Source organism: Rhamphochromis sp. 'chilingali', assembly GCF_963969265.1.
Source record: "Rhamphochromis sp. 'chilingali' genome assembly, chromosome: 6".
Lineage (NCBI taxonomy): Eukaryota > Metazoa > Chordata > Actinopteri > Cichliformes > Cichlidae > Rhamphochromis > Rhamphochromis sp. 'chilingali'.
The window spans coordinates 32,411,932-32,438,907 of NC_137933.1; the positions used below are offsets into that span (position 1 = coordinate 32,411,932).

Genomic DNA, 26,976 nt, shown 5'->3' on the forward strand with positions numbered 1-26,976 from the left:
ATGGACTTGTGCTAACAAGCTAAGAGGCAGTTATTTTTACAGGGCAGTCTCGTTTAGTAGGTGTCTTCTCCCGATTTGCAGGATTTCCAAGAGGTCATAGCGCAGGCTTTTTTTTCTCTGAAGCAACACTATAGCCTACTCATTTGTCACTTGTCAACATGGCAACTCGATGGGGACTCTGTGGAGCTGGAAAGATCAGCCATGATTTTAGTGTGGCCATTAAGACTCTGCCTCCGGGAGATCATCGGGTACTCAATTAAAGGAAGTTCGGTACAACATTGTCACACAGAGTGTCCCCTATACACTGAACAGGTGTGCAGTGTGTGCGTTTGTTTGAGTTTGTTTTGTTGTTCTTTTTCTTTCCTTTTCTAATGTTATGCATAGATTGCAGTCATTGCATCGAGGAGTATTGACCGTGCCAAAGATTTTGCCCAGAAACATTGTATTCCTAAGGCCTATGGCAGCTATGAGGAGCTGGCCAATAACCCAAAAATTGGTAATAATCTGACTGCACAATTAGAGATAAGGGTGTGACGGTTTTATTGTTTGGATGAAAAACTTGTGTTCCCACAGACATTGTATATCTGGGAATGCTGCATACAGAACACTGGAGAGTTGGCATGCTGTTCCTCAAGGCTGGGAAAAATGTGCTGTGTGAAAAACCCTTTGCTATGAACTCCAGAAAGGTTAAAGACCTCGTTGCCACAGCTAAGAAAAACCATGTCTTCCTGATGGTGGTAAGGCTGAAGGGATGAAGTGCTGTCATTTATAGCTTTGCCCTGAGGACACTTGCTAACAGTAGTGGTAACTTAAGGGTCAGTTTTTACAGTGCCACAGAATAAGGAAAGAATTGTCCATTTCAGGAGGAAACCGAAGGCAATTATCTTAAATCTTCTAAATCTCTTTTTTTTTTTTACAATTTACTAAGAAAGTGGAAAAAGGTACAATAATTTTTCAATTTTACAACAAAAAATTCCAAATATGCAGATCAACATGGTCTGGACATGGACATGGCAGATGGCTCATAGGGGGTAAAATGATTGGTGGGTTTTTTTTCTCTACTATTGTAGGGTCTTTGCCTTACAATTGAAAGCACTTTGAGTCAAGTGTTGTTGTGATAAATAAAATTGAATTGAATTGAATTGAAAGAGGAATTATTGTCATGCATGCAGCTGTTGTAAAAACAGCAATAAGAAAATATAAGTCACTAAACTAATGCCTTTCCAAAACACAGCAAAAGTTAATAATCAGTTTGGAAAATGTTATTGTTTTTATTATTATTTGAGGGTTATCAGCCTCACAGGCATGCAGTTAACATTATCTGTGCTCAGATGGAATGGGATTCAGGTTGCTATTGCAACCTGTGGCCACAGCCAGACACATCTGCACCTGGCTTGATGATCACATTTTAATTCCCATTTCGTGCACAATACACCTGCAGCTTTCAATGTTTTTCTGTTCTTGCTTCTTCTAAATTAACTGTTAGCTACATAAAATGCAACTGTGTATTTGTTTTTGGCTTACACCACTAAGAAACCCAATGGTCAAATTATATACATGGATTGTAAGAAATTGCCATTCCTATTATTTTACATTATTGACAGGAAAAATTATTGTTCACAGTACAGATTTGCCACAACAGTCATATAACTGAGGAGCTTTATAATAAATGCCTGCTCAGGTGAAACTTCAGTTTCAACTGTTTAGTTCTGTAGCGAGACTGGATCAAAATATCTGGATCTGCCCTTTTCCTCATAGGCCATCTGGTCCCGCTGTTTCCCTGTGTATGCTGAGGTGCGCAGGCTGCTGGCAGAGGAGGCGGTTGGGGATGTGAAGCTGGTAAAAGCCTACTTTGGCTCCCCTCGGCTCAAAGTGCCTCGCTCAGAGCAGAAGGAGCTGGGTGGAGGAGCTCTGCTGGATGTACTGCCTGCAGTTTGTGTTGATGGTGTTCAATGGTGAAAGGCCAGAGTCCATCCAAGCCACAGGGGTGCTGCTTGACTCAGGTATGATTCAGATCATGTGGGAGAAATAGGATGTGTGTTAGTATCATTTACCACAGGGCGTGCTTCAGCAATCACAAACGCACGCTTGAGCCTTGCCATAAAAAAACAAATAGAGGAAGAGAAGCACACTTTGTGTGATACAGAGGAATCACTTTTAAATGAATTGCCTAAAATGTAAACACCCCAGGACAGAATTTCACACAGAAAATCCAAGACTTATCATTAAAATGTCACACTAATCCAAATCCCCCCAGAGAATACAGTAATACGGTAAAACTGGCAGGAGAATATGTAACTGCATGTCTCACTGAAGGATATCTTAGTGCAAAACCATCATATAATATATGTATTAAGCATTTTCTTTTCTTCATGGAAGGCATTTGGCAATTTATTGAATAATAAAAAATAGTTTCTTTCATTGTGTATACTATCTTCTTAAAAAAACTAATAAATAAACCTAATTCCAAACTCAGTTTAAATATATAATAAAAAGATTTGCATCTGCAGAGGTCTAAAACAACATTTTAATGCTAATTTGTTTGATGCTTTCAATAATTTAATGTTTTTGAATGTTTAACAGGAGTGGATGAATCAGTGGTTGTGACGATGAAATTCTCCAGGAAGAGGATGGCCTTGTGTTCCTTTTCAATTGCAGCCCGACTACCAAATGACGCTGTCATTGCGGGCACTAAGGGTCCATTAAAGTATGCTATGCTCGTCCTTTGCAGGACCATTTGAGTTCATTAAGAAATTACAGGGACATGCAAAGACTGTGCTGACTGATGATTAATTTCACATTTAATTAAACCAATATATTCAGACATAGATTTCACTGTATTTGATGAATTTGCAAATTGAGGGACTGAAACAAAAGTTTGCTTCCTTTTCACTGTACAGGTTCTTGGCCCCATGCACTGCCCCACCAAACTGGTGGTGAATGACAAGGAAACAGAGTACCCTCTGCCTGAGCCGTGTCTCCCTCTGAATTTTACCAACAGCGCCGGGCTGCGCTATGAGGCAGGAGAAGTGAGGCAGTGCCTGCTTAAAGGTAGGTCATGATAAAAGGAAATGTGTGTATTTCTCTCTGAAGAGACAGCCTAAACCACTGCTTCAAAGGAAAGCTGAGTTTGTAAGAAGGACACTGCGGTTTAGACAATCACTTGCATTCTCAGGGCGACAAATGAAAATGTAGAAGTATACACCAATTATACTCATCAGATTATGACTGAATGTAATGAGTGCTTGGAATGTCCTTTAGCTCACAGAATATTACAGTACTGTTACTTTTACTTCTAATAATAATTTACACAATCTTTATATTCCTGCCTTGTCATAAATTGCAGTTCATTATGGATATGTACATAAGTTACACTTATTAAAATATAACATCTGTCCATAAGCTAGAATTTGGATAAAACTTCTCTTCATTTGCAGGACTTAATTAGAGCCCACGGATGCCTCTGGCAGATTCTGTCTTGCTGTCAGAGATCATGGCTGAAATCAGGAAACAAGTGGGAGTTGTCTTTAACCAAGACAGCCAGTGAAGCCACTGTCAAGCAGAGCTGTTTCAGACCAAATCCTACTAAGATGTAACAGAAGAAGCAGTGGGATGTACTATGAAGGAAGTTCAACATAGCCAGGTTTATTTTGCAATGGGTGGTTTGACAAAACCTAAAATCTAAAACCCAGAGAAAATGCATATCACAACAGTGTTTAACAGCTTTCTCTGCTAAGCTAAGCTTTCTGCTTCACATTCACATGAAAAGGACAGGTTTAGCAACACATGACTTTTTTCTATATGAAATTATCCCTATAACTGATTCCTTCTCTATCTTCTGCCGGGTACCAGGCAGGGGGTGTTATGACAGCTTCCTACCCCATTTTCAAGTACATTTTGTGACAAAGGCACACTCAAACTCGACACTCTCTCTCTTTATCTTTCTCACACTCACACACTCCACAAGAAGGTTGTTGATTTATGTACCTGTGCGTTTTTTAATGTTTGTGTTCCAGGTTTTGTATATTTGTTTTTCTTACAGGTGCGGCAGTTGGCAATACGTTGTGCATTTGTACTCTATCGTTATTATTACATGTTTGGCACAACAGTGCCTACAGATCATAATTCTGATTGCAAAAGCTGCCAGGCAGGACAGGATTTTTTTTTTTTTTAATGAGCATGATTCTTTCATTAGTGTCACTTCATGGGCTCAGAAACTTTTCTAAATCACTTTATGTAAACACAGTTTGCTGCTCTATAAGCTCTATCAGGTAAAGAAGCCATATGATCCAGAAATAGAAGAAGAAATGCTGACATTTTCCTTTGGCTAAGTTCATCAAAATGGACTGAAGCAAAGTGCAAAACTGCTCTATGGTCAGATTAATAGAATTTCAAAATTATTATTACAAAACATGAACATCATATCCTTCAGACTAGAGAAGGGAGGTAACATCCAGCTTGTTATCATATGGTTTTTCTTCTGTGTTCTATTGTGAATAAAATTTGACAACTTCCTTTCTGTAAATAGAATCAAACAAGATGAAATATCTGTAAAGTATCTATCTATCTATCTATCTATCTATCTATCTATCTATCTATCTATCTATCTATCTATCTATCTATCTATCTATCTATCTATCTATCTATCTATCTATCTATCTATCTATCTATCTATCTATCTATCTATCTATCTGTCTGTCTGTCTGTCTGTCTGTCTGTCTGTCTATGTAACCTTATTGCAAGGTTTTTTAGGGGCTTTTTGTTGTAAGATATGACTTAAAAGTTGCTCATTAAAAAGATCTTTTAACAATAGAGAATCTATATTGCATTTAAAATGTATTATAAATAAAATAATCAGAGAAAAAATGGTTCTTCCAGATGATTTTAAACTGAATTTACAAACACAAATTAATACATTATACATAGCTGACCGGTCGGGCTGAGTTTTAAGTTCAACCTAATATATTGTTACCCCATTAATCTTGCTTCATAGTCCACCCCTCTGCGTGAGGCAATTGAAACGAGCAGATCTATCAGAGCACCACATGACAAAGTATGGGAACAGTGACTATGATTAACCACCAAATTAAAGAGTCATCAAATTTTTGGAACATGTAAATTTTGGTTGCATTATTAGGGAGTTTGATCTTTATAGTCTTTTTAGCTTCATGATAGAGCCATGACAGAGCAAATTATAATTATCATACCCCAGAGCTACCATTTAAATACAGCAAACTTCTTGAAAAACATTGACAATGTTTTTATTACACAGAAGAAAAAGATTTAAATCAAACAAATCGCAGTGTAAACAGATACAGCTTCTGCCTTTTGTGTCACCATCCTGTGATGGAGTCCTAGTCATTTAATGAAAAAAAAACCAACAGCTGTCACTGTGAGGTGTTTGATTGATTAACTCAATAAAGGACTAATTGTGAAAGCCATGTTCATTTGAAATATCATCCACTGGAGAGAAGAAGCAACTTCAAGTGGCACATGTTGAAGTGTTCTGTTGTGTCTGACTATTGCACTGGTATAGAAACAAATTCAAAAATAGGTTGTACTGTCTGATTTTCAAGGTTAGGACTTAAGAAAGGCTTTTTCAGTCAGGGAAGGGTATGGCTTATTTAATATTTTTACTTTTAATTTCAACCGTTGGGATTCGCAGGACTGATAAAAACCTGAAGGATATATAGAATTATATATAGTAGGGCCATGTCTAAATATATATAAAAACACACATTTATGTATACATACATACAGAATTTATCCCATGGCTTCAAAATGACATATTTTTATTATTTGATTTTGGGTAATTTAATCATAGATATATCTTTCTATACATCTGCTGTGTTTATACTAAAAACCTTTATGCTATTTAATGGGCAGGTTAAATAAAAGGACTGTGCAGCTTTAAACAAAGTAAATATCAGCTCTGCTCTAACATGTCATGTGATTTATGTCCTAAAAACAAACAAACAAGTGAATTCATTCAAAAACTGTGCCTAGTTAGGTCGTGTTCCACGCCCTATCATTCCCTAGGACAAAGTTAAGACTCCAGGATATACAGCTAAATTATAATTGACAAAAAATAAAGAGGAAAACACAACAGAATCAGTCAGCGAAAAAAAAGGCACATAAAATTTAGTGACTGTAGTGGAATCAGGTTATAACAGACTGTTTTTTTTTAAAGATAAATATATAATAGGCAAATAAATTAATATTAATTAACAAAATAAGTAAGCAGTATACACACTGTAAAAGAGGAAATCAAAGTTAAAACAATGTGGGGGTTATTATTACAAAGATTAAAGGAAAAGAGCTCCCCTTAGTGGGGGCAGATGGAATAAGAAATTAGAAGAAAAAAAGCGTTTTTAGTTCTTCCTTTATGGTCACAGTTACGACGCAGTAGTTTTAAAAACCACATCGTCAGCATAGTATTGTCTTTATTTCACGCATGCAATGAATTTCCACGTGCTGTGTCTGAAATGCTGGCAGCACCTCTGGGAAACCTGGAAAAAATCTAGCTGCTATTTTCTGATTTTTTTAATTTCATGAAAACGTGACTTTCTGTAACAGTAGTCTGATAATCGTCTGTTTAGTTCCTAATTTCGGTTGTTTGTATTTAAATAGCTAAAGAACAAAGTATGTTTTTACATATTTTTAAATGCATTTCTTTATTCTTTGCTCTCCCTGTTTTAGTTTACATTTATTTTCACTGCTTGCAGATTATATGCATTTGTCTTTACATGAAGCTACAACGCATGTAGGAAAATGCAACTTGTGTCTGAAAGTCCACATTGCATGCTGTGTCGCCACTCTGAGGCCGAGAACAGCAACTGCTGCTTCGAATCTGTCTCAGTCCGCCGTGTCCAATATGGCAACCAGGTGGGGAATCTGCAGCGCCGGGAAGATCAGTCATGACTTCACCGTGGCCCTGAAAACTCTTCCACTTGAAGACCATCAGGTATTTCTGTTAGCGAACTACTGTTCACAAATCTACCCAGTGATCAAACATAAACCTTCTCCTTATCACTTAGCGTGGTTTCCTGTAGCCGTGCTGACTGCCGCTCAGTTTCTACTGATTAGAAGTGCTTTTGAAATCAGTTTCTTACAACATTCGATTGACGCAATGTTGTATATTTGCAGTTTGTGTCTTTAACAAAGGCCGATACAAGTGACTCCGGCCGTGAACTTGCGAAAACTGCAAGTTACAGTTTGCAGTATGTTGCGTCACATGTATGCGTTACATGTTTACCGTAAATAACGCAATAAATGGGTATTTCAAATTCTTGGCACTCCACAAATCAACAGTTATGGTACATAAATATCTATAAGTTTCCCTAAAACTTCCGTTTTATTTGCAACGAAGTTTACAAAGAAACAGCAACTTGAGACTGACTTTTCCTGGTTTGTGAATACAAAATGGCCTTGAGAGTTAAAGATTCTGTGTGTGTGTGTGTGTGTGTGTGTGTGTGTGTGTGTGTGTGTGTGTGTGTGTGTGTGTGTGTGTGTGTGTGTGTCATATCCAGTGTTGGGGAGTAACGGAATACATGTACCGCCGTTACGTATTTAAAATACAAAATACGAGTAACTGTATTCCGTTACAGTTACCGTTTAAAAAGGTGGTATTTAGAATACAGTTACTTTGTTGAAATAAATGGATTACACTGCGGTACTTTCCTGTTTCATTTTGTCGCGGGTCAGGGCTGTTTGGGTTTTGTTTGACAGCTACGTGCTGTTGTTCCAGGCGGCAGCGTTATGGTTGCCATGGTTACAGGGCGACGCTCTCTCTCTCTCTCTCTCTCTCTCTCTCTCTGCGACTGTGTGTTTCCTGGGTGAGAGAGCGCCTTTTCGTTGTTGTTGTTGTTGTTGTTGTTGTTGTTGTTGTTGTGCTAAGCTAACAGGCAGAACGCTACAAGCATAGCTCTAAAGAATGTAGCATCATGGGCAGTATAGTCCGTGTTGCAGGGAGAATGGACTGCCATACACGTTATGGGTCTGTGAGCGCGAGGAGGGAGAAAAAGGGGAGTGGAAAGGTACGAGTTGTCATCTAGGAAAAACGGGAGCTGGAAGCATGTAAATAACCACTTCAGCCAAGAAGAGTGCCTGACGAGCCCAGTTGCAAGCAAGCTATTAAGACTCGACTGTACACCGTGTTCGTGTTTTTTTTCCTCCGAAAACAATAAGTTCCGTTGGAGCAGCCTTTCTACGCCTCTCTCTGTCTCTGATAGCAAAGTTGACCCACACAACAAAGTAAAGCTATTTTTCGGCTACGAGCCGACAGGGACCCCGCCGTATTACTCAGAGGTCCCTTTACTACAGTTCGGAGTCGCGGACCTTCAGTAATAGTAATAAATCACACAGCAATAGTACATTCACGTTGTTGTAAAAAGCATGATAATATATTAAGTAATCCAAAGTATTCAGAATACGTTACTGTCATTGAGTAACGTAACGGAATACGTTACAGAATACATTTTGGGGCATGTATTCTGTATTCTGTAATGGAATACATTTTAAAAGTAACTTTCCCAACACATATCACACTTAACTGATGACCTTGTGGTGGCACTGAGGGAGCCTGTATACTAACAAAAGATAAAAATCTTACCTAATTGTTATATATCCAGAAGATTTATATAAACTGGAACGGGAAACAAGACAAGACTCAACAAGAAACTGCCTGCTTACTTAGTTATTGACAGGAGGAACTCATCTGTGACTGTATTACAGGTTGTGGCTGTGGCAGCACGCAAGCTGGAGGATGCACAGGAATTTGCCAAAAAACACAGCATCTCCAAAGCGTATGGCAGTTATGAGGAGCTGGCCAGAGATCGTGACATTGGTCAGTTTCTGCCAAAAGTTTGCTGATTCGGTTTGCTTCGCTGATGATTTAAAGCTCCTGCTTCGGTTAGGACTTAGATGTTTGTTAGACTCCATAATCATTCTTGTTATGGTGCTCTCTCTGGTCGGCATCTTTATGTATTTGCAGATGTGGTGTACATCGGAGTAATCCACCCGTACCATCTGAACACTTGTTTGCTCTTTACAAATGCCAAGAAGAATGTGCTGTGTGAGAAGCCACTGGCTATGAACACCAAGGAGGTGCAGCAGATTCTGGCCTCAGCCAAAAAGAATGGTGTCTTTCTCATGGAGGTACAAGTACAGAAAACCATAAAGAAAAAGGAAATTCTCCTCTTGGTGTTATTTTTCACCTTCACTATTAGTCATAAGTGTTTCTTTATTTCAATTTTGGTGCACGTCAAAGTGTCAAACCCTCATGTAAATAAGAGAATGTAAAAACATTTAGTTAACTTTTAGCTGATTCTATGTAATTTACTCAGAACCAAGTACGTATATGTGAGTGTATGAAATATCTACTGTGTTTTTGTTCCAGGCTGTTTGGACCCGCTTTTTCCCAGTCTCAGTTGAGATCAGACGATTGCTGGCCCAGGGGGAGCTGGGCGAAGTGAAGATGGTCAGATCAGAGTTTGGTGTGCCAATGATGCATGTACCGAGAGCAATGCAGAAGGAGCTAGGTGGAGGAGCATTACTAGACATTGGGATCTACTGCTTGCAGTTTGTATCCATGGTGTATAATGGAGAGAAGCCAGAGAGCATCCAAGCTAGTGGAGTAGTGCACGTGCAGACTGGTAATGACTTTTAAAGCCGTGTCACTTATTAACATGTAGTTTTGTACTTACACGATAATGCTGTTTATACTACTGTCCTGAGTCAAATGGCAATGGTGGAATAGCTGACTCGTTCTTTTTTTCTGTTGCTCGCTTAAAAACAATGAAAAAACAATCTTTGTTGACATTTTAGTCACTAAAATGTATTATTTTTGTGGTCCACAATAGAGCTGACAGTGACAAAGCTGTTTTCAGTTGCAGCTTGTCATGTGATAACATTATAGGGAACTGAAATCTGAAAAAAGCTCAAGTTGTAAAGTTAATGTTCCAGCTTTAGTGACACCATGACATCTGCTGAGTGTGAACTCAGATTTTTTTTCTTTTACAGCATTCCTCTTTTAAGTCTTTATCTATTGTTGCCTTTATGAGGCACAATAAAGGTTGAACTGCAGCAGTTATTTATGGTCCAATATTTTCAGCCAACCATGTCTCCATATTCCTTCATCCTAATGTGTCTTTACCAAATGTACTTTCTTTGCTATTATAGTATATAATAACAAATATATAACAATATATATATATATATATATAATATAAATTATATTGTTATTATAGGAGTGGATGAGACCGTGGTCGCCATTCTGAAGTACTCCAAGAACAGAATGGCAGTGATTACCTGCTCCTCAGGTGTAAAACTGCCCAATGATGCCATTATTATGGGAACAAAGGGCACAGTTCGGGTAGGTCATCAAAGGTTAAATTAAATTTTATTAGTTTGAGCAAACCTTTTTTTGTTAATCATTAAGGATATACATCATACAAATCATTTCAAAGTCAACCAAGGTAATTTCTGAATCAAATATCTATATCTATATTTTTTTTATATTATTTATTTAAATCTATTTATTTCTTAGGTCCCTGCTATGTGGTGCCCCACATCATTAGTGGTGAATGAGAAGGAGATTGAGTACCCAGTTCCAGAACCCTATTTGCCTCTCAACTTCATCAATAGTACAGGAATGCGTTATGAAGCAGAAGAGGTTCGACAGTGTTTGCTCAAAGGTACTAAGACTTTTAGATTATTAGTCTGCATCCACACTAAGGGAAAAAAAAACAAAATCATTAATGGTCCAAATATTTTGGCTATTGACTGACTTGTAATGCACACCTTTAACACAAGGTGGCATCAGAAACTCTACTTAACAACATAAGCAAGCCTAACATTATTTCTTTCCCCCCCCCCAGGGCTGAAGGAAAGTACTGTCATGTCCCATGCAGACTCTCTCCTGCTGGCTGAATTGGAGGATGAGATCCGCAGGCAGGTGGGGGTGGTGTACAGCCAGGACTGCCAGTAAATGTTAAACACGTACCCATGCTGTGATTAACGGGAGCCAGATAATTTTGAACCAATAAAAGAAAATTAACCTTTATTCCTACACCACTGCAAGGAACACATCAAGTTGTAAGGATAAAGACTATCCTTCAGCCAAACCCAGCCACTACAGAAGATGTTAAAAATATTGTCATTAATGGTCATATATGGAAAAACAACACTTTGCCAAACTGTACTTGTAAGTTCTTACATTCCTGGATACTGTTGCGTCTAGCAATACCCTGTACCACTGTGAAACCTTTTGGTGATTAGAACACATTTAAATAAATTTTAATAAAGGAGTCAAGTCTCACTAGTCTCACTCCTTTACTTTGTGCACGGAAATTGAATATACCCACAAACAATGATTCAAACGCATCACAACATTCAGATAGGTGCTCGTCTCTTTTATTGATGGAACTCAAGTCTTGTTGGACAGCTCAGTACACCAGCTAAGCATTATAATACTCCTTTACATTTTGTTAGTTCTTACACTCTAGCATTACAATCAAAAGCATGTTACACACGTGGAGACAGTTACAGCGGGTCACCAACAGAGATAGAAAATCTGGGATCCTACCCATCACCACCATTGACTTAGAGGGTCAGGGCTTCATATCTTTACATCAGTCCTATACTCAATCACACAAGTCATCTTTAGTGAACCACACATTTTTCCATAGGTGCCAGCTTTGATATCATCTAAACGCAAAGAAATGTAAAGGCTTTGACACAACTAAACACACAAACACAGTAACTACCTCTGAATTAGACATCCAAAACTAGCTTTCTATAGACAGTCAAAATATAAGTAGTATTGGATGTCCCAAAACAAAAGTTCACCACTCACAAGAGTCAAGTATAATATTGAATGTAACATTGGAGTAAATTAGGAGTGCAACACTTACATATACACTGTTGTACAGTGAAAGCTGGCGAATGAGGACACTTCATATAGACAGCACTAGAGCAGGATTTGTTTGGGTGGAGTGGTGGAGCCACTGTGCGGGGAGCCCAGAGAATGCCACTACTTTGTTCAATTAACCAGCTGAGGAGTGTTTTTAGTATGCCCTTACAGACTCAAGGGGCTCTGGTAAGGTCAGCTGGCTCCACCACCAACCCCACCTAAACATGAGTCAGTACGCACATGCACACAGACCAGGAAGCAGTCACTCATAAAATTCAACTTTTAAAGTTATACAAGTGTTCTGAGTGAATAAATACAGCAGTTTCTGGTCAGGGTGTGTTACTGAGGCCCTGAATACTGGTTTGATTTAGGTAATTGAAAGGAATGGAACATAGGTAGAACTGTGCGAAAAACACTCCACTCACACTCAAAACCTCGACCATGAGGGTTGTACCTTTTCAAAAATCCTTTGCATCATTTCCTAAATGCTAAGTTGTTGAATGGTAGAGCATGTGAGCCCCAGTGTCTGGATTCCAAAGGCTGTGAGCAGGAGTGAGGTGTGGTGTTGGAACGCTATGAAAGATAGATGAAAGGGGAAAAAAAGAAAAAGGAGAAAGCAGAGCTGCCCTCCTGGCTGTTCAGGCCACCAGAACCACACGCATGGTGTTGGTGTAACCAGAGCCCGGACGCCAGCCAGTCAACACGATGACAACGTCACCCTCTTTGAAGAAGCCTCTGGCCTTGCCTAAACAAAAAAAAGAAAGAAAAGAAAAAAAATCATTATGAAACAATAAATGAAGCAGTGGTTATTTGATGTATTAAATTAGGTTTACAGTATACAGGGTATTAAAGGTAACAGCTGCTTACCCATTTCCATAGCAAAGTTGACACGCAGGTCTACATCCTCTGCCCACACTTCGTTTGAGGGCTTGGTGTAGAGGACAGGGAAGATGCCGCGGTACAGGTGGGCCTGACGAGCCGTTTGAGCATTACGGGTCACAGCAAGGATGGGGGCACGGGGCCTGTACCTGGAGATCAGGTGGGCAGACCTGCACGGACACAGAGGAAACTAAACACTTCATCCATATTTCATTGATGTAAAGACTGCAGTAGTACAAGTTTACTGAAGAGATTCCAGAAAGGAAATGGATGGATTTTAATGCATACTGAGCAGGTGAACCCATTACAACTGCCCAAAAATTTGTATTGATTGGTCCAATCATAGCCCAAGTCTCAAAGTTAAAATGATCAAGTAAAGATAACCACATGTTCTTAGGCAAATAATTGCAATATGGGGTCTTTAATGAGCATGTTTAATTTTATATCCATCTGTCCTATTGTAGCTACCATCTTTTTTGCTTCATTATGGAGTAACCTTAATTTAAAGTTTCATTAGCAAAAAAAAGGGAATTAAACAGTGTTTTACGATGTTTATTTGTGGAGTGTATTGTTATCCCAGCTCTGTGCTACTGTACCAATTGATGTGTCCCATGATTAGCATATGGTACACCTGTGAACAGCGACTTTACCCAACTCATCTTTTAACAGACAGCTAAAAGCTTCGCTCATCTCGGTCAAGGACACAGCCACAGTATTAAATCATTTTTTCTTATCTAACTTTTGTAAAGGACTTTGAACTTCTTTACAGCTTTATGGTATTCAGTGCTTTTTGATTGCAAGGCAGACTTCTTTTTGGAACACGATTTCACATTAGCAAATTCCTCTTGTAAAATGGCTGAAAGTTTTCCTATTATAAAGCCCTCCAGTCACGTTTCATTAATGGAACTCTTCCTTCATTTCTGATTCCAGTTGTTATACTTGATATCATTAGGGGTTAACATACTACTTCCAAAATACACTCAATGTTTCAGTGATCCATTTAACATGGGTGAGAATCCCAATGTTTTGTAAATTAGTAGTTAAAGGTTGTGCAGAACAATGAGGTTTTAATTAGATTTTTTTTTTCCAAAAAGTGCAAAACATTTAACCAAGCAGACATATCCAAGCATTTAACTCATAATACTTAGTGATTTTCAGCAATAAGTAAGAAACTAACAACTTAATATATGCAAATTATCTCCATACTGATGGTTTCCTGAAAGAAGCAATTCAGTGCAATTAATAATCCACCACCCACACACAAGTGTTCTCAGATAGTCTGGCTCATTTCTATTTCTCAGTGTTCTGCTCCCAACAGGTATGAGAGGCAAGGGAAGCAACCAGAGTCTCTAACATTTCCATAGTGAGTGGTCAGAGTAGCCCAAAATAAGTGACAACACTTATGTTTTAGCATCGATATGCAGAGGTTTAAAGTCACTGTCAGTAGCCCAAGATGTCCACGGTTAAAGACCAAGTGATCCTCTAATAGCAAAGATTGTTAAAGGATCACTTTGTTAAACGTGAACTTGGCGTTCTCTGAATAAACCAGCTGCTGTACAGCTAATAATGATAAGAGAAAAATGCTGGCAATTTTTTAAAATCTGCATATTTACACCATAGTGTGTAAATAAGTTATGGTTTTAAAATAATATTTTTGTCACAAGTTCTCAAACATTTTGAGCCAATACAACAATCCAAACTAAAATTTCACAAAACTATAAATGACAAGAGTCTAAAAGATGGGCACCTGGGCTAATGACATAACCGTCTCATTTTTTATAAAATTAGTTACTGTTATCACACACTCACACACACACACACACACACACTCACACTAGAAGGATGGGGATTTTCACAAGTACATTAGGTGTTTGAGGAAGACGGAGGAGCTGGGTTAAATGGGCGAGCACACGTTTGGCGACACCTTACCTGCGGACCCGAATCATGTCACCTCTATTCCACTTTTCCTTACCTTCCAGTCTTAGTGAGAACAATAATGGCACTAGCACAGCATTTGAAGGATGACTCAACAGCTCCAACAGCTACTGCTTCTGTAGGATCTCTGGTCAGCTGCGAGTGTCTCCTCAGCTCCACAAACAGCTTTCTGTGGAAGGTGGCTGCCTCGGCCTCTCGTGCTATCTGAACCCCGAAGGGAAGGGTTGGGGAGGGGTTACTCTCAATCACACACTATATGAGCTACTCACACCAATGGGATTAACTGGCAAATGTGTAGCTAGACTCCTGGTTAAACAAGGATGGCTAATGTAGCCAATGAAGATGTTCACACACACACACACACACACACACACACACACACACACACACAAATCAGTGAAGAAGAACATTGAGTAATAGGGTTGGGGATATGTTGTCTTTTTTCTTTAGGGTCCCCACACAAGCATTTAACTGCTTCTATAGAACTTCTTAACATCCAACCATGAGTCTAGTTATGTTTGCCAGCTCTCCCAGTTGTTCCCTTGGAAAGTCCCTGCCTGGCCCTACGCTGCCTCTCAGACTCCTTAAATACAGTTATTAGTGACCTCCACCAACTGGCAGACCAGATAACCTGCCTACCTTCCAGAGCCTGTGAGCACAATGATCGCAGAGGCCAAGCTCTTAAAGGAGGCCTCCACAGCACCGATTGCAATGGCCTCAGCAGGGTCTTTGCAGTGCGGTGTGGAACGACGCAGGTCCTCAAACACCTGCCGATGGAACATGGCTGCCTCGGCTTCACGAGCAATCTGGCACAAGTGAGGGCAAGATGCATCGAAGAAAGTTTTCAAACCAGGCAAACAGTTGTAAAGCAAGAATAAGTGACAAGAAAAGGAAAACAAATTAAGGAAGATGAAAAACAGGGGAAAAAAAAAAAAAAAAAAAAAAAGTTAGTGAAGGAGGTTTTTAAAAAAAAAAAAAAAAAAAAGAAAAAAAAAAAAAGAAATGAAAGGCAATATAAGAATTTAGGTGTGCAGTAAGTGGGGAAAAAGGGGAATGTCAAGATTAAATTACAAAAACTTTTACATGATATCAAATATGACATACAGTGAACTGCATATTAATTTTAAATTAAATTATCTAAAACATTAAATCACAAATATGTCCTAAAGAAGCTACTGGGTTAAAAACAAATGACAAACACTGAGTCAAAACAAACTGCACAAAAAGCTGAAGAAACTTAAGGGCAGCCAGGAGGAATAAAGAGGAACCATACAGAAATAACTTTTAACAGAGGCTTAGAAGAGGTTAGTTTTATTTTCCTTTTCCTTACTAAATAAGTGTTTTATTTAAATAAACAGAGGCTATTAAGAGGCTGTACTGTACATAAGATTCTAAAGCATTCCTTCCAACTTCACTGTGGGGGCAGCAAGTTCAAAACTAAGATCTGCAGGACTGCTGAGTCACTGCATCTCTATTGCAGAGTAGCTGTGAACAGTTGCAGTAAGCCAAAAAAAGGCATGAACAATGAACACAGCATTAAGTGCATACTTTAGAGCAAATTTCTATGGGGTCTAAGACTTCATCAAAGGTGCTTTACTTTTATTGTACTTCATTCAGACTGTCCCTAACTAAACAACACAAATGTGGGTATACAGTGTGCAAATTTTAAGGAATCTCCACAGTCCTTTGTTAATCAGGTCATTGAGTGTAGCATCATTTAAAAATGCTTTTTCTGTTCCCTTTTCCAGCAGCCACTTTTTTTCTCTCTTTCTGGAATACAAGTGATTTGCACTATGAATTATTTAACAGCTACCAAAGTTCCACAGATTTCCCTGAAATCATAGCAACTTTAGTAACTAGTAAACAATAGCAGTAACAGCCAATGTGTTAGATGAAGGGGTTCAGGCAACATGCATTATGATTTGGAAATCATGCAATGTCAGAGTTATTTAAAATGCCAAACACAGACGAAATTATCACTGGGATTTTGTCAATTATCCCAACTGAGAATTTTAACATGGTTCATTTGTATATTGATGATGTCGGCTGACATCTTAAAGTTTCACCAAGTGACAAAGTAAAAAGTTTATGCCAATGGGCATGAAAGTGAACACAAAAAAAAAATTGAAAGGGGAAAAAAGGGAAAGAATGAAAGCATAACCACCCAGTAGCTATAATCTTTTCCAATTTATAATTGTAATTCATGCAATCAAATCACAAAATCATTACTTTAAATTACAGTTCTTTATGGCCTAATTTGAGATATTTTCCCCATCTTTTGATATTGTTATTATACATTAACTCACCATGTGCTGTGTGCGCACTGCCTCCAGAGGATAGTCTCCCTTGGCAGTCTCTCCACTGAGCATAATGCAGTCGGCTCCATCCAGCACTGCGTTGGCTACATCACTGCCCTCAGCACGAGTGGGTCTAGGCTTCTTGATCATGCTCTCCAACATCTGAATAATTTAGGAAAATAAAACCAGTCTGGTTAAAATTTACGTAGCTGAACACATTTAGGCCGACAGGATGATTAGTACACCGAGTACTCAGCAAACTAGATGTGCTAGGAGGAAATGCAACATTTTCTTTACTGTTGTCTGACCTGAGTGGCACAGGTGATTGGCTTGCCAGCTTTGTTGCAGCGACCGATCATCATTTTCTGGGCAAGGAAGACCTTTTCTGTGGGGATCTCAATACCCAGGTCACCTCGGGCAACCATGATACCGTCGCTGGCCTCCATGATCTCATCAAATCTGCAAAACGGGTACAAAAATTCCAGCTTATCAAATTCATCAAGTGCAACCATTTGTTATGATATATTGTCAGGACTATGGCATAAACATACACTCATAAAGACCACTTTAAAGCCCTTTAAAAAAAAGGTTTCAGCTTAATCTTTTATTTCTTCTCTACAATACACCATCATTTAAATAAAAGATGTTGATATAGCAAGCCATTTCCACACACCTGCGTACACCTTCATGGTTCTCAAGCTTGCTGATGATCTTAATGTTTTTGCCCTTCTCTCCTAGCACTGCGCGGACAGCATGCACATCATCCGCTTTGCGAATGAAAGAGGCAAAGACCATGTCGACTCCCTGCTGCACACCAAACTGCAGGTCTTGGATGTCCTTATCAGAAACAGCTGGCAGGTCTACAGCAGCACCGGGGAGGTTCACTCCCTTCTTACTTCCCAAGGTGCCACCATTCTCGATCTCACAACTGAGGAAATCAGTGCCTTTGGAGGTGAAAAATAAACATAAGTATTTTTTAAATATTATAATAGATCAGAAGAAGAGACTTTGAGGCTGGCCTCATTTATCATGGCCTGGCTTTTACTCACCAATCTCCTTGACTTGCAGGGATATGAGTCCATCGTCAATGTAGACCTTGCTGCCAACTTCAACAACTTTGGTAATGTTCTTGTAATCAAGCCAGAGAATGTCCTCACTGCAGTTCTCCTGGTAAGCATCATCTAAGGTAAGCTTGATCATGTTGCCTTTGACCAGCTCCACCTCAGCAGTACCACTCTGTCAAATCATTAACACAATCATCACATAAGTTATTGTTCTTTCTGGTTGGGTTTTATTCTACTGAAGCTTCGTAAAGAACAAGTGGAGCTGAACTCACTCCCTTAATGAGGCCAGTCCTGATCTCTGGGCCCTTGGTGTCCAGAGCAATGCCAATAGGCCTGTACTGGATGCTGCCAGGCTCAAAGCTCTCACATGCCTCACGAACGTTCTTGATTGTTTGTGCATGATACTGTAAAGCAAGGAAGAAGTCAATATGTTAATATTTCCAGTAAATACTCTTCCCCAGATGTCAACCCCAACTATTTCTTTCAGTCAAAACTGTCCCTAACAACCTCTTTCTATTCCATCTTTGACTGCAAACATGTTAAAGAGCAATACTACTTTATGCATTTATTCTCAGATAAAGGTTTTACAAAGCAGACATAAAAGTAACGCCAGACAATTAACAGATAAAAATACAACTCACATGACTATAAACTGGGTCATAATTATACGTTATCATCATGGGGTTAGAATAGAGAATAGAATAGCCCTTTATTGTCATTGTACACGTACAACGAAATTTTGGGAGCTCCACTGTGGTGGAATAAAATATAAATAGTTGGTAGCATGAATAAATAGCAAACAGGAGAAATGTATACTACCAAGTTGCAAAGTGCTTGGAAGTAGTGGAGAAAAAAAAACAAAAAAAAACTTATTTATTTTTAAATGAGTGGCCTGAGGGATGGGGGTTACTCAATCCATGGCTCAGATTAGTAAAGTGGGTGGGCAGGACTGGGGTGTGTGTTGGTTGGGGAAGGGGGGATGCTTGTTTACAGTCCAAATGGCTCAGAGGAAGAAGCCCTTTGTGAATATGGAAGTGTGGGAACTGATTGACCTGACACGCCGTCAGAGGGCAGTGGGTCAAACGGATGGTGGGCGGGGTGCACTGTCCTCCTGTCTCGTTTTCCTGAGACAGGAGTTCATGAAGCATGGACTGACATGGGCTTGCATTTTTAAGTGTGTATTTGGCTATAAAGCTGTCACGGTTAATAACTGGACGGGTGACATGCCACTGTGTGCGTCCTTAAACACAGGTTACACTTGATTATGACAGACACCTTCTGATACTGTGCCATGTATGATAAGTTTGAGTGTAGCGTTTCTCAAAAGGAAATTCCTCAGTCAAGTAGATGATGAAAAGTAGTACGCCAATAATGAAACTAAATCCTAGCACAAGCAGGAGTGCAAACAAACTAAAATACATTGTTATATCTTAAAGGAAGATAAAGAATGTAGGTGCACTTTTTCCCCCAGAAATCTTGCTACTTCTCAATGCTGGCCAACATTTGCTACAGAGCTGTGGGAAATGCTATAAGAAAATTAAACACATCCAGCTTTGCACCTTAGTGCATGCTAATTAACTAGCAGTGTATCGTTTGTGGTTTTATAAACAGCTACTGCCTGCCCACGGCTTATGCTGCCTACCTGGGTAACCGGAGCTTTCAATAATAACTTAAGTGGCAGGTAATCACATTGGCTGACTTTCAGCGTTACACCACAACCACTATGAGAAAACCATTATGGTTTTGCCAGCTGGAAAAAAAACCCCAAAACAAAGCCAGGTGTTGCTGCTTGCTTTTCTAGCACTGCAAAACAGCAAAGCTTTGATTTCGTTTTCCATTTTCAAATCTACAGTTACATTGATTCTTTGTGAAACAGCTAGATCTACTCAGTCCAAGAATATATTAAAGTCAAGTATGTTAAAAAAAAATTTCAAAGAAAATTATTAATGATTTCTACACTGAATTTTCAGAATCTGCAACACCTTTAAAAACAAACAAAGAACTATATTTGAAGAAACCATCAGCTCAGATAAAATTTGATTTAACTGTCTGAAATGTAAACTGCCATTGCCCAAGACATTTACATAGCGGACCGAGTTGTAGGAAGACCCACCTCATGTGTGCCATGGGAGAAGTTTAAGCGAGCAATGTTCATTCCAGACTTGATCATCTCCTTCAGCATGTCCACAGATCGAGAGGCTGGCCCTGCACAGAGTTATTGAAAATTCTAACATTTAGGATTTTGATACCGTTTACTAGCAGGGAGGAACAAGTCATTGTGTACAAACTAAAGTCCAAAATGTAAAATTCCAAACAGATCTTATTTTGTTAAAAGATACGGTACTGTATGAAGACTCAATGGTGTGAACGGAAAACTTAACCAAACGTTGCAACGTTTGCACCACAAAACCAAAAACTAAATCTCCAGAAATGCAGTGTCTTAGCTTTTAAGCTGCCCCTACAACAGCGGCTTTAAAAACAGATGTTCTCTTTTAAATGTACAAAGAGCTTCGTTCCACATCTATTATTGTGTGAGTACAAGTTAAAAGAAAGAAAAAAAAAAAAAAAAAAAGGTAGGTTGGACCAACCAATGGTGCAGATAATTCCGGTGTTGCGCGCAGTGATGGGCTCTGAGTCGATATCCAGCAGGCACATGTGTTCCAGGAAAGTGTCGGCTGTAGCAGCATAGAGCTGCTGTGTCTGGATGAAGGCCGAGCCCATATCTCCTTTTAACTGAGGCATGGTGATTCCTGGTGCAACTGGAGAAGTCCTAAACAGGAAAGAGAAAAAAAAAATATATAAAATTAATCTATTACTGAGGTTGTTGGATTCCACTGAAAGCATCATCCACATACCTGCATTTGTGTTGTAAAACAGGATAGCTATTAGTTAGGCTAGTTTATATCATAGAGTAACAGTAAGACTGTTAACAGTCTAAGCCCTTTTTGTATACCTTTGTATTAGACTGCGCAAGTCCAACAAAATGTGTCATGATATACACAAGTCATGGCTCAGTTTGCCATAAGGGGAAAACTGAACCATGGTAGTGCTAAGACAGACGGACAGACGGACGGACAGCTCACTCACTCACCTTATGAAATCTAAATATTGCACTGGGTTATTGTGAGCACAGAATTTGCACAAGACTATCTTGAATTTGAGGATATGAATGTTTCACGCTTCAATAATTAAGGAAAATAACTCCAACCTCTTTGGAACAGCTTAAAAACGAACAGGAAATATATTAACGTTGATCTGTAGCGCTAGAGGACATGCTAAGGCTTATACAGAGTAGTACAGCCCATTGAGCTGCTAGACCACCCACCCTTCTTGCTGAGTCACCGATGCCAACAGTCACATCTCAACTAGAAGGTTGGAATTTCTGTACTTTCAACATGAAACCATCACTCTTTTCTAGTTGTAAAACACAAGGCTGTATAGAACAGAGATTACCTAAAATCCTGTGCAGTGGGAAGTGACTCAATATAGTCAGTTGCACACAGGGAACTTTTATGTGTGGCTGGGACACTCCCTTCCTTTCAGCCTACGAATCAGAGTTATGAGAGGTACTGTATCAATGAGCATTGTATCATGCTTAATCCAACAAGGTAGGCATGTCTCAGCAGGGTGTAACATTACTTATCTATAGTGATTATGAGTGCAGCTTCTTTTAGGGCTCTGGTTGCTGTGGTTACACAACTAAAACAAATATTTCATTTAATAGGCTGGTTTTACAGACAGCAAAATTAATCAGATTTGATTAACTTCACTTCTAAGTAGATTTGAAGGGTTTATTTTATGTTTTTTTTTTTTTTTTTAATCAAAGCAACAGGCTGACAAGTCACTAAAAGCCACCTTTAGTACCAGTCTTAATTCCCTACCAATATACACAGAACAGGATACAAAGGCTAATGCAAAAAAATAAAAAATCTGGAAAACACAGACAATTTTTAGATGCTGCAGCTACAACTGAAGCCAAAGCCATCTTTGTGGTAATTTCTCAGTGGAAGATTTACTGCAGACACGTGGTAGTGGTCTGACTTTCTCTTACTCATAACATCCTAAATGCAAATGCATCATGGTGGGGGATTCCAGACAGAACCTCACTGCCAGCAGCCTGCTAACTGGTGATGTAACATTTCCATCAATGAGGCAGACTAATGTTGTACGTGAGCTCAGTCACACTACTGCAGCACACTCAACCCTTCAGTGGGCTGAACCACAAGGAAAAATCTCAGAGGGGGCAAAAGGAGCCTGTAATCATGCTAGCTACTGCAGCATGCTGTTTTTAAATGATTTCCTGGTGTGACCCAAAAAGCAATAAAACGACTTTAACAAAATGGATTAAATAGTACAATAGCATGATGTCGAACAAACACAGCCGATGACAATCAGACAATCAAAACATCTGAGAAAAATGCAACATCTAGATGCAATGCCATCATTGTCACTCTTTTCTACAGTCTAATTTGAATGTTACATCTTTAACGTTAAACCTCTTCAGTTTTGCAATGTTGGACTGTATTGAACTTTAAAGACATTTAGAAGGAAATGTGGAAATGAAGTTTTATGCAACTTCCTACAGAAGATGTTTGTTAGACGACTACAAATATGTCCAAAACCAACTTCCCCCCCCAAAAAAAGGAAAATTCTGTATTTATACAACAGATAGAGAGAATTCACTTGAAAAGAGATGCATTAAAAAATAAAAAATAAAAATTTAGAACTGTGACAGAAACGTCAAGCTGGGCAGGCCCATAGGCCTCTCTGCACCATACAGCCAGTCTTGGTGCTACACGTGGGCACACATGTAAAGCCTTCTATATTTACTAGGCTGTTCCTTGCATCTCTGGAAAGCTACTGTGTTAAAAAGCTTTCCACAGACAGATATACTGACCCTTGCCAAAGTGCTCAAAAGCCCTGTTGCTGTAGTTCCCACTACATAATGTGTCTCCAGGACACACAAACAGTCATAGTTGGCAAAAACAAAAAAAAAAAAAAAAAAAAAAAAAAAAAAAAAAAAACCCACATAGCTGTATCTAGGAGTAGGAATAGTAATAAAACTACAGGCTTGCTTCTAGTGACAGAATTGCTAGCTTACCCTTGCTCGTTGAGGTTGGGGATTTCAAATGTGCATCAACCAAAAATGTGCTGAATGTCTCATCATTACTGTCATAAAATAGGGATCTGATAAGATTTTCTTCTGCAAATACACAGAATTATCTGCATGTGTCTTTTGCAGTTCAGGAGAAATGTCCTCTCACACTCACATACTGCCTGTATCCTCAAGTGAAGTGTTATTTTTGGACCAGAAGGAATGAGACTGGCCAAAGAACATGCATTGTTCCAGCTTGTATGCTCCTTGTTGTTATAGAGAAACACAATGACTACATAAAGAGGCATCTCTGAACCCCGGATACCTAGTGGACAGTAGTCACAGACCAGCAGCAGCTACAGCAACCCTGACACAGATACAGGACCAGCTAAGAGCAGAGTGCTGATAATCATTTTGTAAGACATATACTTTTGTAACATATTGTCTCACCATCTTATCACGTCTTTCTAAACCATTTCTTATCCAACTTATCTATGAAAACAGCTGTGCAATCATAAGCAGTTACAGTAGCATTCCTGCCAGGGCGACATAACATTTTGTATGACCTGCTAAGCATGTGATGTAACACTGGGCTAATCCAAGGTGGCTCTTGAATGGTTTCAATCCTCCACACTCTCTCAACCAAGGCACCATTTGCAGGTTACACTACATACCCCCAGTAGATCTTCCTGTTCTTCTTGGGGACAAAGCATGTTAACACAAATGACCTCCATAGCCACCCCAGTGTGCTTGAGCTTCCAATGCCAGCGAACAAACTTCTCCTTGCTACAGCAGAACTGAGTGCGGCAGCAACGTGCGTGCATGTGTGCAACATTCCCAGGAGCTCAAGAGTAAATCCATTCAATGAGGATAAAGGATATGAAGAGCACCCACAGTGACTAGACAGTCACCACGATCTAATACAACAGACATACATGAGACTTCTGTGAGGAAGTATTCTGTATTCTGACTTCTGGTGTCAGAATACTCCTGTATTCTGACACCAGTGTTGCTACCAGGCTAGGGTAGCCCCGAGTCTAAAAATGGATTTTTGGCTAATAATAACACAACATGGCAAGTCAAGTGGCAGAAAGCTAATCCTCAGAATACATGATGGTTGTTAGAATCTACAGATTATTACAAACTTTATTTAGGGTAGTGTGTACCTTTAGAGTGACCATTTTGTCAGGTGGTGGCAGAGGAATACTCATAATGGTGGAGTTGGCTCCATGCGGCATTAGCAAACATACATCTACAGTAGAGAGACCAACAGCTGTTTGGTCCAGATTAATACACTGACCACCAGCTTTGCTAAAGCTAAACTTTCTTATCAAAACAGCAGGTCAAGGACAGGAGTTCCTACTAGAAGAGGAAATTGTAGTTTTATTCATTAACTGTAGCAGCAGGTGGCATCCACGACTCACACTGGTCTTGGTAAACAGATAGGTGCCCTTTACAATGCTTTCAAAAGCAGAAAATTACTAAGTGATGACCCAGATGTTTGTCACACAGAACCTTCTGTTGAGGTATTTGTTGATAAAAAATAAAAATAAAAAAAAAGTTCTAGAGTCTGAAGTTTAAGTTCACAGGCTCAATTTAACTTGGGTTACTCTGCCTTTATGGGAGAAAATAATTACAACAGTGCCTCTAGAGTTCTGTGCTTTCAGTCTAGCTTTAAGTGGCAAAGACACTCAAGGTTCTCTTGTGGAGTTAATCACTTCAACAGAACTCAGTCAGTTGCCTGACAAACTGATTTGGTTGGGCTCTTGTAAATGAGACTTGAGACTAAAGAAGTCCAGACGCTTTTCTTTGCAAGCTCCTTTGACTACGATGACCTGGATGACTGAGAACCTTCACAGACTAAATGAGACTTCATTTTGTAAACAGCTCATTTGCCCAGGAAGGTCATATCAATGACAATTAGTGTTATACAAATAACTGCATTTCAGAAAATAAAGCATATGCACGAGGTGTATTTCACAATTATTAAGGATATCAAACTGCAGTTTAAAAATTCAGCTAAAAAGAAGCTTTGTGGAAAAAAAAGAAGTGTTCACATACCTGGCAGGATGAGACCTGCCTTCATTCCTATGTATCTAGTGTCAATAAGGCCTTCCACCACTGCGGAAAATTACTGTAGTCAAACAAAACCCATATTTCAAACTAGATCTACAGCACGGTCATGCCATACACAACATCTAACGTGGCCGGCATTTACTTAAGAGAGGAAAGACTGATGAATTAAAGGATGAAGATGCGCATCGTGATGAGTTTAGCTTAGCAGTAACGGGCACACGGAGGAAAAGGAGAACACATACCACGCAATTCTTTAATTAAGTATCATTACATTACCAACAATGAAATTAACTAGATTTTTTTCATTATTTAAAAGCTACATCAGCTATAAAGCTTCAGTGTTTTATAAAAATGCATCAAGTTATAGTAAAGACGATGCGCTAAAGGTCACGTTCTCATCCTGCGTCACATTTTCCTGAGCTAGACGCATCACGGAGATTGACCAATGGGAAGCCGAAAAGACGGAGGGGCCACACCCACGTCAAGAGGCAACAGGAAGCGATTCTACAACGTTTCACGCGAATGAAATAAAATGTTACTGGTATGCATACATTTTCTGGGTTGGCTACAAAAACAATACTGCTACTTTTTGAGAGTTTGTAATATAAGCAGCTGCTCAATTTACACATACATTCCCTCGGTTTATCCGTTTATTAAATGCACTGCCACAAGGCTGTTAAAAGCATTCTAAGCCCGCATATGAGGGGTTTAAAATGGCTGATCTAAGTCGACTGTATTCATCTAGCTGTATTAACACTGTTACATTTTGAGGCTTTAAAATAGTAATCAATTAAAATACCGGTAAATGAGAAAGACAGGAAACCACATGTCGGTGAGCAACACGCAGAGTTACTCGGTAATCTTACCAGAGTGTAAAAAATAGCTACTGAAAATAAAAGTCTTACAGGTTTTAAAAGCTGTGACACGTCCGATGGATCGACAGACAATGCAGCTGAACCCCCTGTTGAGGATACCCACCTTTAGTAGCTGTTGAACCGATGTGACTGGCGTATCACTGAGCTCAGCTCAAGGTGATCTCTTTAGAACCTCAAGCTATGGCACTACTTTCTAGGGATGCTACGATATCCATCCGAGAGAACGTGTAAAAAGGGAAAGGGGGTCTTTAGAGTCTTATATCAATCGCTGCGACCATTATAGCATCAAGAACACGAAAAAGGAAGATTTATTTCACTTTTATATCGGGTTTACGCCTTTTGAAAGCCAGGAAGTGGTAAATAAAAAAAAAGCGCGGAAGGATACAGAGATGCGTATGGTAGTGGTTGGGACGCGTGAGGACCTGGACATGTGACTATGTGTGGCTTTCCCGAATAAAAGTGAGGAAGATGAAAAATGCAGTAGTTTGCTTAACATCGGCATTCAGTCTCCGTTTACAGGCCCCGTAGTATTTAAATGAATTAAATATTACTTGTTGTCTTTTGGCTTCATTAGTGCCTGGACGTGCTAACCATCTGCTGCTTAGTGTAACATGGGAAGCATCATTAGACGTGCTGTATACGGTAACCGACTTGTGTGCTGTCATCATATATTTTTTATGTTAAACTTAGTTGATGAAAGACTGTTAATAGAAAGAAAGAAAAAAGAGACCCAAATGCTTTTTAGTGCCCCTGCTGTATTTTGTAAGTTCCCAATCATTCAGCAGTAGACAGAAAAATCTAACGTGGGCCTCGGAAATTCTTTATAGACTCTAACTCCATCTAG

At 39.2% G+C, this 26,976-nt stretch overlaps 1 protein-coding gene and 1 pseudogene across 4 annotated transcripts; one reads left to right on the plus strand and one right to left on the minus strand.

Annotated features, from left to right (window-relative positions):
- Nucleotides 1-158: 158 nt before the first annotated feature.
- LOC308398700 lies at nucleotides 159-11,306 on the plus strand (annotated as a pseudogene). Its single transcript, XR_013974804.1, has 13 exons — nucleotides 159-248; nucleotides 385-496; nucleotides 574-737; nucleotides 1,759-2,003; nucleotides 2,584-2,707; nucleotides 2,901-3,051; nucleotides 6,726-6,964; nucleotides 8,734-8,845; nucleotides 8,993-9,156; nucleotides 9,398-9,653; nucleotides 10,248-10,372; nucleotides 10,547-10,694; nucleotides 10,878-11,306. The product of XR_013974804.1 is annotated as an uncharacterized misc_RNA (transcript).
- A 90-nt stretch (nucleotides 11,307-11,396) lies between these two features.
- On the minus strand, nucleotides 11,397-26,382 carry pkma (pyruvate kinase M1/2a). Of its 3 annotated transcripts, none has more exons than XM_080885471.1 (11): nucleotides 26,236-26,382; nucleotides 20,675-20,856; nucleotides 20,200-20,291; nucleotides 18,359-18,490; nucleotides 18,072-18,258; nucleotides 17,696-17,966; nucleotides 17,331-17,481; nucleotides 17,032-17,184; nucleotides 15,365-15,531; nucleotides 12,779-12,960; nucleotides 11,397-12,656 (listed from the first exon to the last, which is right to left on the minus strand). In XM_080885471.1, the coding sequence occupies exons 2-11, from the start codon at nucleotides 20,826-20,828 to the stop codon at nucleotides 12,550-12,552; spliced, it is 1,596 nt and encodes a 531-aa protein (XP_080741597.1). In that variant the 5' UTR covers nucleotides 20,829-20,856; nucleotides 26,236-26,382; the 3' UTR covers nucleotides 11,397-12,549. The 3 variants fall into 3 exon arrangements, with proteins under 3 accessions (XP_080741597.1, XP_080741598.1, XP_080741596.1); XM_080885472.1 differs by having other exon boundaries at nucleotides 26,163-26,309; XM_080885470.1 differs by lacking the exon at nucleotides 26,236-26,382 and adding an exon at nucleotides 23,856-24,056.
- Nucleotides 26,383-26,976: the final 594 nt, after the last annotated feature.

Excerpts from the sequence above, each read along its gene's own strand:
- pkma (XM_080885470.1), bottom strand. The coding sequence starts at position 24,016 with ATGTTGCACACATGCACGCACGTTGCTGCCGCACTCAGTTCTGCTGTA. Across the intron at positions 20,857-23,855 it reads AACAGGAAGATCTACTGGGG|GACTTCTCCAGTTGCACCAG; the intron begins GTATGTAGTGTA and ends TTTCCTGTTTAG. Across the intron at positions 17,482-17,695 it reads AACCATGAAGGTGTACGCAG|ATTTGATGAGATCATGGAGG; the intron begins GTGTGTGGAAAT and ends CCCGTTTTGCAG.